We start from the raw sequence: 14,667 nt of genomic DNA, 5'->3' as shown, positions 1-14,667 counted from the left end.
GTTTAAATTTTCTTGGCGTGTGTAACGCTTTAATTTTGACGACAACCCGACATTTTTTCCCAGTAATGTTTATGAAATAAAAGCATAGTGATTAAAATACTTTTAATACTAGAAGTCCCCATTTAAGCAACAGAGTAGTAGTAACATATCTCTATAAGGATAAAAGATGATCAAAGACCAAAAAGGAAACTACAAGACAAGCGAGTCAATATACAATAGAATTTATTATGTAGCAGTACATCAACTAGGTTGGGCGATATGACTATGTCAGCGTATTCATATCAATTGACAATTGATTAGTTTTTTTGTTTTAAATATCTGAAATACTGCCAAACTGGTGATGGGACCTGTACTCTCAATTTCCTTTTAAGCTGTTGCCTTCATTTTATCACTCTACGTTGTTCTAAGAAGTTGAGGCACGGTGGCGAAACACAAAACTGCTGCTGCGCAAGTTACTCGCTGCTACCTCCGAGTTAGTTGCCACCCACCTTGCTTAGCTGGGTAGGAGACTGAGTGGATAAAGCCTTTCCTCTACCTACATTTCCCAGAATGCAGTGCAGTTTGGTATAAGAGTTCAGTAAAATTACCAACATATTAAATAAAATAAAGTAGCACAAATACTAAAAAAAAAAAAAAATCAGCAACACAACATTGGACAAATACTGCCAGGAAACGACGGAGGGTCTGAGTTCAGATTAATTTAATTTGTGCATGTATATATTTACAAATATAAATAACACTTTCCCTTTAGCAACACATCACATCATAAAGCTGCACAGAGAAAAAGCTGCACACTGAATATTGAAAACCATTCGATACTAAAACCAAAGTCGCTTTTTGTTCCATCAGACCATTTCTCAGCTGTCAACAGTATGTTGTAAGCAATTTTGGTAAAATGCATGACAATAATATTACCTAAAACAATAGGTAATATTGTTTACCTATTGTAAAACAATAGGTAATATTGTTTTAGGTAATTTAACAACACAACTGACACTTTGTTTTATAATAAACAAGGTTTATTATATTTGTACTTGTGTGTATTTGTACAGTTATTCCATCTGTGAAAATCTGGATATTTGTTTATGTATTTCATAAGTGGTAAATCATCTTTATCATTTTGACTTTTAGCAATACTATATATATTTTTCTGCTGTATTTAGCTGAAAAATAAATTGCTGTGAGCTGCAATTTTAATCTCTGTGGCCATCTCTGGGGTTAAAAAAAAGCCTAGATTCTCAACTTGCTCGATTGTATGTGAACAAAAAAGAGAGATATTAAAGTTTAAAAAGAAATGATCATAAATATGGAGTCAAAAAGTGCACATTACCTTAAGAAAATAATGTATATTCTATAATGTTATACTAATACGGGTAATATATTTTCTTCAAGGAAATGTTTTAAGATGATGGATAATTTAATATAAAATTACTAAAGGAGTGTTAACACAACATTGGTTGAAATATCTGCATGCAGTTAAAAAGTTTGAACGAAATTTGTGCTTAATAAATAGTTGTTCATTTGGAGTGCAGACAACAATTGGGTTACATTTATTCTGTCAGATACCTGGTGAAATCTGTTTTCATAGAATTAGGGCAATTACTCAGTAGCCAATGTATTCTTATGTTTAAAAAAAAGGATGTATTGAAAACAATAACTATATGTCTAACCGTTTTGTTAAAGATTCACATTTTAAACTAAAATAGTTGCAGTATTTCTTGTTTTCTCTTACAAAATTGCTATCGAGGTGTTTAAAGTGTTTGATCAAAGTTTTGCGGGACATAAAATGTAAATAAACAAAAATAACACTATCACATTTTTTCTACTTTCAAACGAAGAAAAAATGTAAAGGGTATTTAAATTTCACTAGGTATCACACACTGCACCTTTCCACCACCAGGTGGCCCTCTAGTTGACATTAAAACAGTATTAACTTGTGAAGAGAAGCCGTGGCTCCTTCTACAGTCTGTCTCTAGTCTCCAGTTCTCACAGATCCAGTGCAACAGCTTTGACACAAACTAATGTTTGCATCAGCAACTGTTTCAGTGAAAAAAAAAATTGGGGTGAAAAATGAAAGAAGGGGAAGGGGGTCCACCATGACACTGGCCACTTTGAGGATGTGTAGATGTAGACTTCTATTTGATAGGACTGAAGCTAACACCTGGCCAATCATAAGTATCTGGCAGTAAGGAGTCGTAGTCTGTGTTCCACGCAGTGGCACGCACAAAGCCGTTCTTGTCTAGAGGTTCAGGGTAACGGAACGCCATGCCTTTGGCATAGACGAACTCCATCACCTGCAATGAAGAAGAAACACATCAGGGAGACATGCAGTGCTGGAGACGTTTTTAAAACTTTGATATCACCACATTTAGTTATGTTCAGTTTGACATTCAAAGCATAATTTTTTATTTACAAAGTTATATCTAGTTTCTTCAGACAAGACAAATGATCAGGAATTATTAGAAACTGATAGAATTCAGATTCTATCAGGACAAAATAAGCCTCTATTACATCTGAAATATTTGACTAAATTAAATGACTTTATAAACGGAATTACCAGCAGTCGAAACATCAACTAATAATGATTTAGCAAGTGACAAACGAGTATTGTTCCAGGATTTACCTTGACAGCAATCTGAAGAGAAACTTCTCTGATGTTGGAAAGAGGAGGATAGAGCCTTCCCTCTGCAAGCTCTTTATCTGATAGCTGCTCAGCAAGCGTCTGCAACGGATATGAAAATACTTTAACGTTATATTTCTTCAACCTATCAAAAAATATATACAGTACTATAATCATTTGTCAGTAATTTATTCTGCTTGCCAATCATGTCTTATTGCAGGCATTAATTTAAAGTGATCGAGTAATAAAATAGACATTAAACTAAAACTGTGCAGAACAAGTTCTACCATTGCAATACAGACACCTATTTCAACATGAAAGCATTGTTAATCATTTGCAGTGATGAGGGTTAATCGAAATGTATCCCAGCAAAAGAAGGAAGCGCACAGATGGATCAGCCTTTTAAAAGCTCTTCATCTGATAGCTGTTATGCCAGAGTCTAGAGAGAAGGAAAAGGACACATCAAAGGGTTAAACAAGGTTGAGAGAAGCATACACACAAGACAGTCAGCAACAAAAGGAAAGCTGGAGAGAGTGTGAAGTTAAGGAGAGGTTCAGCAGGTCTGAAAAATGATTTGAGAACTTTTCTTTTTTTTTTTTTTACCTTGGCAGCCTCCAAGAATACAGTATCACAGATATGCCTCACTCCACTCAGGACCACAGCCATAGCAACACCTGAAGCAAAAAATAGGATGAGTAGGATGAGCTTTAGTACACACTGTAGGGTCATCAGTCATCTTGATTAAGTGAAAACAAAGTATAAGTTATCTTTTTTTATCTCACAAGTTCATGAAATGTGCAGATAATTTATATTCTCTTAGGCTCAAGTAAGTACATAATAAATATCCATAATCATTTTTATTATAACCTGGGAAGATGTAAGCATTGTTCCCTTGTCCTGGTATAAACACACGACCATCGCTCAGTGTGACTGCATCAAACGGGCTGCCACTAGCAAACAAACATCTACCCTGTGAGACACAAACACAGAGGACTAAGCATTGGGGTAGCCAGCAGACTGGATGTATGATGCACATGGTTTACTCATGTAAACCATGTGAACTGTTGTAGTTTAAACTTAACTACAACAGTTCAAAAAGTAAGCAAGTTAATTAATAAATAGAGGGCAAAAAAAATTTAAAAATCAAAAAAAATGCCTACATTAGTTATCGTGTAGGCTTCCTCTGCTGTGCACTCTGCTTTATTCGTTGGATTACTCAAGGCAAATATAATTGGCCGCTCATTTAAGGATCCCATGGCTTTGATGACATCATGGGTAAAGAGAGGCCCGGCTCCTGCCACACCTGGAAAAAAAACAAAAAAAAACACCAGACCTTATTCCTTATGCTGAGTTGAAAATAAAAAAAAAGTTTTTTTTTGTTTTTTTTTTGTAAAAACAAGACAGAAAAAACAAACTTGTGACTGAAACCTCAAATAAAGGCCATGTGTTTTACATCCAAGAAGTAAAAAGATAGACTGTAATCACCAATGATAGCAGTGGGTTTGATAGTGTTAACAGCATCTAGGAAGGTCTGTACTGTCCCCGGACTGTCGTGAAGAAAGACCTCCTGGTTGGCATCTGTTTTGTGTGCTCTGTCCTGAAGGTTCACAAGGAGGAAGCAGCCATGCTGGTCAAAAAGACGCTGTGTGCACACAGAAGGCTTTTGTTCTGCTCACTAACCTTCACGAGTAAACCATGAGCGTCATACATCCAGATCTTTTCTCTGGCCTCTGCTTGGGTAAGTCCCAACTCCATCATGGCCATCACAATCAGACTGGCAATACCAAGAGCAGCCTGGAGGGAAAGTATTCAGACATTGTATATTGAAACTGTTCCTTTTTAATCACATTAACTGAGCAAATCCATGTCTTACTGTGTTTCTTTTCCGTAAAACCAGCTATTGTCAGTGTGGGGCAGAGTGACTCTCATAGAGAAGCTGAGTTTTAAAAACTTGGGAAATGTCGACTTACCTCTCCGGCTCCCAGGAAGAGAACACGGTGTTCGGTGAGGGGTTTGCCAATGGCCCTCTGAGCTGCTAACAGACCAGCCAGTGCTACAGATGCAGTCCCTGGAAACACACAAACGTACAGAGCTTACAGAAAACAACCAATACAATAATAATACTTTCGTCTGTTTATTATTTTTTTTTCTTAAGTTGTTACCAGTGTACAAGACTAAAATATTACCATAAGTTGATTTTTTACTAACTGATTCAGATGAGTTAGCCAAAACACCAATATGCTAGTGCTAGGATTGGTGTACCTTGAATATCATCGTTAAAGGTGCAGTATTTTTCCCTGTACTTCCGAAGGAAGCGGAATGCGTTGTGATTCCCAAAGTCCTCAAACTGAATCAGTGTGTCCTGTCCATATTTTTCCACAACTGCTTCCATGAACTCATCAATTAGGTCATCATATGCTTGAGACCGATCCCGTCGCTGATACAGGCCCATGTAGAAGGGGTCTTTGAGAAGAGTCTGACAGAAGCGCAAAGATAAAAAGAAGGAATACTGTTACAAATCTGCTGTAACTGAAATAATGATCATAAATGGAGCAAACACAGTACTGTATGCACAGTCTGCCTTCCTACCTCATTGTCTGTGCCAACATCTATCACCACAGGAAGACATTTCTCAGGTCTAATGCCAGCACAGGCGGTGTAAAGACAGAGTTTCCCAACAGGTATGCCCATTCCATAACAACCCAGGTCTCCCAAGCCTAAAATACGTTCTCCATCAGTTACTACTACGGCCTTTAGAAAGACAGCAAGAGAAGGCAGAGAGAAAAATTGACATTAAATCATTTTGCCATTCATCTAAACGCTCCTGAATCAAATATAAACAGCAGCGTTACAGGTATCGATCTTAAATATCCTCCAAAACTTTGTGAAAACACTTGTTTGTGGATGGAGCAAAGAATAATGCATTATTAGTGATTTTTAAGGTGTTCTATTAGTACTATCTGAAATGAATTTGTGTGGTCAGGTACTCACTGCTACACTTGTTTCTGGCCAGTTATCTAGGATGGAGCGGACATGTCCTCTATCCAGAATTGAAATAAACAAACCCCTGAGGAAAGAAAACACACATTGGTTTTAAGCCTTTTTAGGACTAATTCACAACTAAAACAGTACAATAAATCTATTTTCTAAATTAAAACATGTTTCTCTTCCTGCCTCAATGAAATCAGAGAGAACAAAGTAACTAATATTTCTACAATTTATCAGTACATTAAATGTGCAAAGATTTATTAGTTATTCCTACTTACTTTGGTTTCCTAAATATGTGTCCATACTGTGTGCAAGCCAATCCCACAGTAGGAGTATAAACAATGGGCATTAGTTCCTCAATGTCTTCCATCAACACCCTATAGAAAAGCCTCTCATTCCTTTCTTGGATCCCCATCAGGTAGATGTACCTGTGCATTAAGGGAAACAAATAAGAAAAAAAGAAAAACTAATCCAAATACTCCCACCCTGACAAGTTTTAAGGAAAATATGTTATTACTTTTCCAGGGGATCTGTCATCTTCTTGAGATTCTTCTGAAAGCGCATAGCCTGAATGTCCTGAGACTCCACTTTGGGAGGCAACATACCATGAATCCCCAGAATCTGTCGCTCCTGCAGGGTGAAGGCCATACCCTGTGGAGTAACATACAAAATGCAAGAAGAGTATGATCAGAATGAATAAGTATTGAAGAATCTCTGGAAAAAAAAAAAAGTAAACTTAGTTTTGCTGGAAACTAATATTTGAATTTGTCCACTTTTTCCCCCCATACACTGTGCAATGTTAACCATCCAGCTTTTACCATATTCAGGACATTACCGGTTACGTCTTTTGATTAAACCGTATCATAGGGTTTATGAAAAATTCAGCTTGGTGTGATCATCTTGGGCCCCACTGAAATGAAGGTAACATCCTATAATTTCTAAAAAAAAAAAAATACTGCTAAAAACTTTGCGCTCTGTCACAGCTAACTACTTCCACAAACTTTCACATAGAAACTTTAAAATGTAGTCATATGCTTCAACTGCTTCTACTTATTTCAGCTTTTTTATATCTTTTACATATTTCAATAAATCCATCTTCAAATGTTTCAAATAATGCTTGCATTATGCTCAGTTTTCAGGAAAAAAAAAAATCACTGACCCGTTAGCTCGGAGGGTTCCAAACCTAACCCTTTCATCCCTCCTTCCACCCCTAGCTCCAACGTTTCGTCCAACCCTAGTCCCAACCATCCTTTCAACCTTAACCCCAACTTTCCTTTGAACCTTAATTCCAACCCTAATCTGATCACTCCTTCCAATCTAAATCCCAACCATCCTTTCAACCCTCGTTCCAACCCTAATTTCGAACCTAATCCTAACCTTCCTTCCAACCTTAATTCGTCCTGGGTTGTTAAATACAACACAACTAGGCTTCAATTATTTGCACTTTCTTGCAGTAACATTGTTGTGTTCCAATAATGCGTTTATTGGAACTCATTATTGAAAGTGATTTTAGATATGCTTCTATGGCAGGTTAGTCAATTTAGTATTTTAGACATTTTATCTTTCCAGATGAAAACTGTATACCATTTGGCTTCTATGTTTGCTGTAAAATTTAAAATGTTGATCTTGTTGAAATGATTATTAAAATTTTTCTGAATGTTTTTTTTTGGATGCCAAGTGGCATCAAAAAATGTCAGCACAGTATCTTGTGCTGACATTCTATCACTAGAGGGCACCCTATGTGGGTTTATAGGGTTGACCTATGGACTCCTGACAGCAGAATGGGAGACAAGAGAGAAGACTGAAGAAAGCAATTTGCCCACAGGAAAATAAAACATGGAGTCACTTTAAAGGAGCCAATGAGGGACACGGTTTTTAGAAACACCCCCTATAAAAGATGGGGCTCTTGTTGTTAGTGTTCCTGTAGCATATGTGAACATGTGTGCATGTGTAGTTACAGGAATGGGTGGAAAACAAAAAAAGGCACTGAGTGAGGGGCTGCATAGGGGGCTGATTGTGCTGTAACAGTCATATGGAAAAGGGGCTGCTTCACAAAAAGATGCCAAGTCATGCTGAGTGAGCATTTTCTTCACTTAGCTCCAACATGAGCTGCTCTCAGCATAAGATAACAGCGTTGTAAACATCTGATAGTATTTCTGTTCACATAATTGTAGATGCTTAGAAAGCATCAGTTCTTCTGAGGTGTTTAAGCTAAACCGTATAAACAAAAATATTAATATTTTCTTTTTACTTGCATGATGTGTCCAATTCCATAAACATAATCAGCATCAATTACATTATATAATACTCCTTGACGACATGTTGCTTCCCCCACAAAAACAAAGTTTACAGCATATTCCCCTTACTGTTGACAACACAGTTTTGATGTTGACTCTAAAAGACTGCAACGTTTGACTGTCTAACATATACAAGACAAAACTTGATCTGTTTAAGGTCAATAGGAATGATCAGTTACTTCTCTTTTGTACCTAACGTGCCAAAATAAAGAAAGGAAATTTTGTATTATTGTCTTCACCATACATTTTTTACATATACTAAAATAAATATATCTTAAAACAATTTGGAAAATCCAAATTACATTACATTATTTGTCAACTGGAGGCACACCTGTGGATTTTTTAAGGCAACATGTCAAACACACTACTTTCTAGTGTAACAGGAAAAGTGTGTTTGAAATAAAACAAGCAATCATAGATGAAATTCAAATGTCAGCTTTTCATAAATATGGACATTGATTAATTAATTGATTCATTTGAAATTTTTCGCTGGAATAAGAAGGGAACATTGGAAGAACAACAAGCAGCTGAGAAACTGCAATTAATTGTGAAAGTTTTATATTCATTAAAATAAAATATACTGAAATTCTAGATTACAGTATGGCTAACAATATGGCTTACAATTTTCTATTTTAAGCAGCACAGCAATTCCACTACATCTGGGACCAGGCAGCTCCCTGCTTTCACACATTCATGTATGTTGTCATGTCTATATTTAACAGAACATATTACCACTAGGCTGTACTTAGCACCGACTCCAAACATGTTACAGGAAGCAGCTAAAGCTTCATGTTGCACTCGTCAGCTGGAACCTTACATCACTGGGAATCGTCAGGAAATCCCTGCTGTCCAAATTCATCAAACTATGTCACACTTGACTTCAGGATGAAGATGAGGATATACGGACAGCAAGGAGGAATTAGTATATATATATATATATATATATATATATATATATATATATATAAAGAGTAAAAAAAATGTACTCTTTTGTGCCCCATCACCTGTTCTCCTGACTCTGGGATCTGAATTTCTAAATAAAATGGAAATTCTTTTTCTCCTCAGTAAGACCCTTGTGGTCCCTGTGTGGGATTTGTCTGTTTAGTGGCTCTTGATATGTCGATTCAAGCCTCAGTCCACTCTGTTTGAAGCTTTCTCAAATTCTCAAATGAACGTTGCCCAAAAATCCTCCCTAGGTCGCGGTTTTCCCTATAGCTAGTGAATCTTTTCCTACCACACATTTTCCTTCCACTGAACACTCTGTTCTTGGTCACAGTACTCTAAACAACCAGACCCTTTAGCAATATGTTTTGTGGCTTGCCCTCCTTCTGGCACATGTACATGACATGCCTTCTAATCATCAAAATTACAAAAGAAATACAGGCTTGAAATATCCCACTCTATGTCTAATAAATCTATAAAAAATAAGCATTCCAGTCTGTGCAATGATCGATAAAAACATTGAATTTTGATTTTTCCAGGAGTAATTTTAGTTATTATTGGGAATACATTATTTAGTAAAGAACTATACTTAGGTGCCATGCCTTAGGAAATCACACCACTAATACACTGTTTTAGATTAACATCATTACTGTAATACTTTAGATCTTTTTTCATAGCTTGGTCATAATATAGCAAACTGTGAAAAAATATGGCATTGCAAATTTCTTAATTCATTACTCACAATTGAGTAATGAATCATATAAAATTAAACCTACGAAGGCAGTGGGTTGAAACTGAGCACGAACACACAGAAACAGTACAGGAAGGACTGAATCCTGCCTTGGAAACCAGACTCGGTGCACCTGCTTTCTCCCTCAGTAATGGCCTCTGGTGTTCTCAGTAAATTACACAGGTTTGATTTATAAGACTATAAAAATGCCAATAGCCTTGAGTTTTCACAGCTGCAGTCTCATAGCAAGCTTTATATATCTCAGCTGTTTCACCTCTTTTAGGCCTGCAACTACAGCACTAAGATTCTTATTGTATTTTAGCCTCAATGTTTATCTAAAAGGAACCATTTTCAAATTGTTACACACCAATACATTTCAACATTATCTGTAATGTCTGTAATGCTTTAGCAACATGTTTTTATTTTATTTTTTTACAAAAACTAAAACCCAAAACAGACACAACTAATGTGAGGGACTGATACCATCTATTGCACAGTGGACCTTACCAAGCTCCGCCCACAACCGACCTAGAAAATCCCACGTGGCCGCAAGTCTCACAAACAAAGCCTCGCAGAGCGTTGTTTCTATGTAAACATGGCGTCTTCCACTTCGACTGATTCTCTGCAGTGTATTTCTGTCTCGATTAGTGCATCATTTCTACCGGATTTTTACAATATATCCGCTACTACAATGGACAGAGGAACTAAGACGTTCATGTCATCTTTTTTGGATGAGATCAAGGTGTTTGAGCCGCGCGATGCCTCCAACATTGTGCACGTCACAGCAAAATGCTTTCGCTCGATGAGGAAAACGGCAGATCCACACACCCTCTACATCAATATAGTTGTGGACAAGATCACTGATGCCTATTGTTCTTGCAAGGCTGGGTAAGTTGCGCATTCATCGTTTTGTAGGTTACTTTTGAAATCAGTGGGTGATTCCTGTAGTTTGTTGGCAAATGTTTGAGTGTGCCTATGCCTGATACACTGTACTTGGCACTAGAGTGGCTAACACGAGTAACAGTTTAGTCCAAAGCCTTTTCTGCTAAAATAAAATCTTTAGTGTATGTCAGATACAACACACATTGCATATTGATCTGTTTATCTAACGTAAGACTGTGTAGCAGACAGGCTTCAAGGTGTACAAGTTGTATCAGTACTGCAATTATGCTGTACTTAGTTAACGGGAAGCGTGTGTTTGTGAGACGGCCACACACGTGGTAGCCGCGCTACTACGTAGAATGGGCATCAGCCAATGGAAAGCGGCCCCTGTGGTCTTTAATCTGAATAGTACAATAGGTGTGGGCTGCACCTATTTGTTTATTATAGAAGCAATAAAAAATATATATTTCTTCTTCCTGTCAATAAATATTCTCCTACATAACTGATGCAAAGACCAGAATAATTTAACATTACTGCCTGGTTTTACTATTATCATACATTGTGAGCTTAATTGTGCTTCTCCATTCTTTCTCTGACTTTTTTGTTTCATTTTTCCATTGCTGTCTTTGTGGATGTGAGCTTTCCTATCTATATACCACATAGCTTCCTGGAATTCCAATAATTGGGATCTGATCAGAAGAAATCCTAAAAATAAATTAATCCAAGAAGAATGGAGTTACTGCTTCAGGTCCTGATATTATTATTCCTGTGCATAGTCCTGAATAAATATATAAACTCAAACTCCACTAGTTTGTCTGTAGCCTCATAATTTAGAACAAAGGTGCACTAGCTGAACATGGATGCATGAAAACCATGAAAAGGAGAAACATTTTCTAGATACTCAACATTTATTTTGTCTAGTGTTCAGTTTCGCTCTAAAGTTCTTCTTTTGTGGACTGTGGCTTAACAAAAGAACAGGTTTCTTGCTGAGCAATGCATTTTTCACAACACATAGATCAGACCACAGTTTCTCAAAGCAAACCTAGACATTTATGGATAAATCTTGACACTTGAAGGCAAAGTCAGACATAGTCTACCTTGTTGGTGCGAGGATTAAGCATTAGGGGTCTTCCCTTTACTTTGGTGTATGCCCATCTGCAAACGGAGACACGGGGCCTCAGGGACCAGGATGTCCTCAACCTTGACAACATGGTGGACTGTCAATGATCTCGGAAGGAGCACTGACGGAAACTTTCTGTGGTTAAAAAAAAGACAAAGTTTACCAGACGGATCCATTGTTTTCTTTAACAATTATAAAAATCGTCAGCAAATGAAAGCAGTTCTGATGTAAACAAAATCTTTTTGGCTGACAATGCATACATGGCTTGTGAGAAAACAAATGCCATCATAATCATTGTTCTGCAGCCATCGCAATCTGAGGTTTGTTTAGTTTGTTAATTACATGCAGATCATCAATTTACAAACCAACAAAGCCAGCTTATGCTTGTAGTGTGTGCAGACAGTCCCTCCACCAGGGATTACAAATGATCAGTGTCTTTAATCTGAATTCTGGTTTTAAGCAGTTTAGTGAGAGCCTGATGAATACAAAGCTTTCAAAGATTATCATAATCCTTTTTGAGAAGAAAACAACGGAAGACACACGACAACAATAAAAATCTTGAAAAAGAATCAACCAAAGCACAGAAACAAATTTTAATATTTTAGGCTAATGTGCACTACATGCTGGACATCAAACTCTAGTTGATTAAAAATAACAATCTCAACAGATTATATTAAAAAAAAATTACTATTACTGTAACAGTATCATCACAGTCAAAGGAAGGTCATGCATGTTACTAGAATGTATTTTGTTGGATCCAGAAGCAACGCTGGAAAATGTATCTTGTATTTTCTACAGTACAGTAGTCATTATTGTTTTAATAGCAAACAATAATGACTAAATTTATTACATTAAAAAAGCAATAGTTACTAAAAAATACAAGTCACATGGGTAAGGTGTCAATTAGTCTAGTTAGAGCAACAGTGTTTAGGAACTTGTGGCTAAAGAGTTGCACATGTTTAAAGTACACAGTATTTAGTTTAAAAAATAAATTTAATTAATTAAAAAATTGTATTTTTTCTGCTTAAGAATAAACATGCAATATTCTAATGAAGCAATCAAAGAAGTCTAGTTTTGTTCAAAAGGGTGATGAGTAGATCTAAGAACATCTAATAAAAGAAGTACATTTTCCCAATTCTTTTGATCAACTACTTTCCATCTTGGTCTTCAAAAGTTTGGGGTTTTTAGGGTGTTTTCACATCTGAGACGTAGGTTACGTTTTTTTGTTGAATCCTCTTTATATCTTATGTAACTTTACTAGAAACTGAATTTGTAAACCATAATCCACAATTAACAGAAATAAATTCCTGAGATATATCAAAGTGTGTTACAAACCTATGCAATAAATGAGTTTAAACTTGAAACAAATAACTGACAAATTGGCAATATTCTTAGTTACATAGTACGTACTTGTATTTCTGCAACATTGTTCAAATCTGTCTTCATGTTTGAACTGGAAAAAAGTCAATACAGTTTGGAAGTGCTTGGTTGCAAAACCGTGAAGAACAACAAACAGCACCTTGGAGATGTGCATTTAGATTTCATCAGTTGTGCTTTAAATGATGATCAATTAGTCACTCCCGTATATTACTAAGTTGTGCTGAAACTTAGTATGCTGTCAAATATGACAGCATATTTGTTGGAATTTGACAATACTGTACAGCTTAAATAAAATCTTGATCTACTGTCAAAATTGATGTTTGACAGTAGAAACAAATTAAGTGCACATAAGACAAACCTCATGCATCCAATTTATTGGTTTTTGGAGACGAGGGAACCCCAAATAATTATGTACTAATAAAAGTTATAATAAATAATAGAGCAATTGGTGTATTTTAGTGGATGCACCTTTGCTTAGCTGAACAAGCTAAAAGTCCTCTTCACGTGCCTTAATGTGTGTACATTTTATGAAAGGATATATTTCTCTTCATTATCCTTTTTTTTTAAAAGAAATTTATTTAAAGAATGTTTTCATTGTTCTATCGACGGAAGTGTGGCTATATAGGATAAATCAATTATATAAATATGCCAATGACCAATGCAGAACAATGGAAGCTCTGTTCACACCTAATTTTATGTTGCCACCGCTGTTTAATGAGTTACTAGTCAAACTTAGAAACAAGTTTCGGCTCAGCAGTCAGTAGCTGGTAATAAATGAAAACGTGGGAGGACGAAGAGAAAATATAACGGTACTGTCAACATGAACATGGGAAAAACAACTAGATAAATAAATATATGGCAATCTTTAAAAAAAATACCTCAGTCAATAAAACAGGTAGCTAACAGGTGCTACAAGCTAGCAACTTGCTAGTCTAACAGTCCTGTCTTTACGTGTTTATTACCCCAGATTTCACACCAAATGTCATCAACGGAAACGCACACAGAATGAACTTTTGAAATATCTAAAACTGCCGCTGTTCATTCCAGCACAAGTTATCATAACCACAGCATAATTTTAATACTTGACCACTTCCTACCCATCATCAACAAGCCCCTTGCACGCTAATTTAGTCTCGGAAACGGGAAGTTCTCCGTTAGTGGCACGGAGCTCTCTGTTCTTTAACAGCGACTTGGTTTACCTGCTTTCGGGTGTGGAAAATAGCGCTTTCCTTCTGCTGGACAGCCTAATGTTTACTCAGCATGTTTCTTCGGTGTAACTTTCGAGGTCTGACACCCTGGAGTGGGCTGGAGTGTCCTCGGACAAGAGCTACCGCTACAGACGGAACCAGCTGAATGACTGGAAACAGGGGAGGAACTGTTGTACGCGAGAGGTTGGCAGCTCGTCCAATCACATGCTGGGATTCCCTTCTTGGTTGCCGTAGAGACGGTCGCGCGCGTGACAGAAGCAAAGCATCATTCCTTTTTACGGTAAGGTTGCAAAAATATTTCTCAAACTTTGGTAGATTTTTCTACTAAAAAAAACAAAAACTGACATGGTTCAACCTCCACAACATTAGTCCTTTGTTCATCACAATAGCAGTTTGTGATTACTTACAAACAAATAGCAAATGTTTATTACCATGCAATTCTCTAATCCTTTATAACATTATTTATTTTGTCAAGTCAGTCAAAATGAACTATGCTTATC

The 14,667-nt window shown here is 36.6% G+C and overlaps 1 protein-coding gene across 1 annotated transcript; it reads right to left on the bottom strand.

The window, feature by feature from the left end:
- Positions 1-236: 236 nt before the first annotated feature.
- On the bottom strand, positions 237-14,338 carry me2 (malic enzyme 2). The gene is made up of 15 exons (XM_005794885.3): positions 14,159-14,338; positions 11,557-11,714; positions 6,126-6,259; positions 5,887-6,036; positions 5,612-5,687; positions 5,210-5,371; positions 4,883-5,096; positions 4,591-4,688; positions 4,301-4,414; positions 4,106-4,217; positions 3,781-3,923; positions 3,488-3,590; positions 3,224-3,294; positions 2,624-2,722; positions 237-2,294 (listed from the first exon to the last, which is right to left on the bottom strand). The coding sequence occupies exons 2-15, from the start codon at positions 11,668-11,670 to the stop codon at positions 2,136-2,138; spliced, it is 1,749 nt and encodes a 582-aa protein (XP_005794942.1). The 5' UTR covers positions 11,671-11,714; positions 14,159-14,338; the 3' UTR covers positions 237-2,135.
- Positions 14,339-14,667: the final 329 nt, after the last annotated feature.

Source organism: Xiphophorus maculatus, chromosome 12 (assembly GCF_002775205.1).
Source record: "Xiphophorus maculatus strain JP 163 A chromosome 12, X_maculatus-5.0-male, whole genome shotgun sequence".
In the NCBI taxonomy this organism is placed as follows: domain Eukaryota; kingdom Metazoa; phylum Chordata; class Actinopteri; order Cyprinodontiformes; family Poeciliidae; genus Xiphophorus; species Xiphophorus maculatus.
This window is presented reverse-complemented; position numbering and strand designations above follow the sequence as displayed.

Coding starts and splice junctions, on each gene's coding strand:
- me2 (XM_005794885.3), bottom strand. CDS start 11,670: ATGTTGTCAAGGTTGAGGACATCCTGGTCCCTGAGGCCCCGTGTCTCC. Junction 5,688..5,886: donor CACATATTTAGGAAACCAAA/GTAAGTAGGAAT, acceptor TTCTTTCCTCAG/GGGTTTGTTTATTTCAATTC. Junction 3,591..3,780: donor AAGCCTACACGATAACTAAT/GTAGGCATTTTT, acceptor TGTGTCTCACAG/GGTAGATGTTTGTTTGCTAG.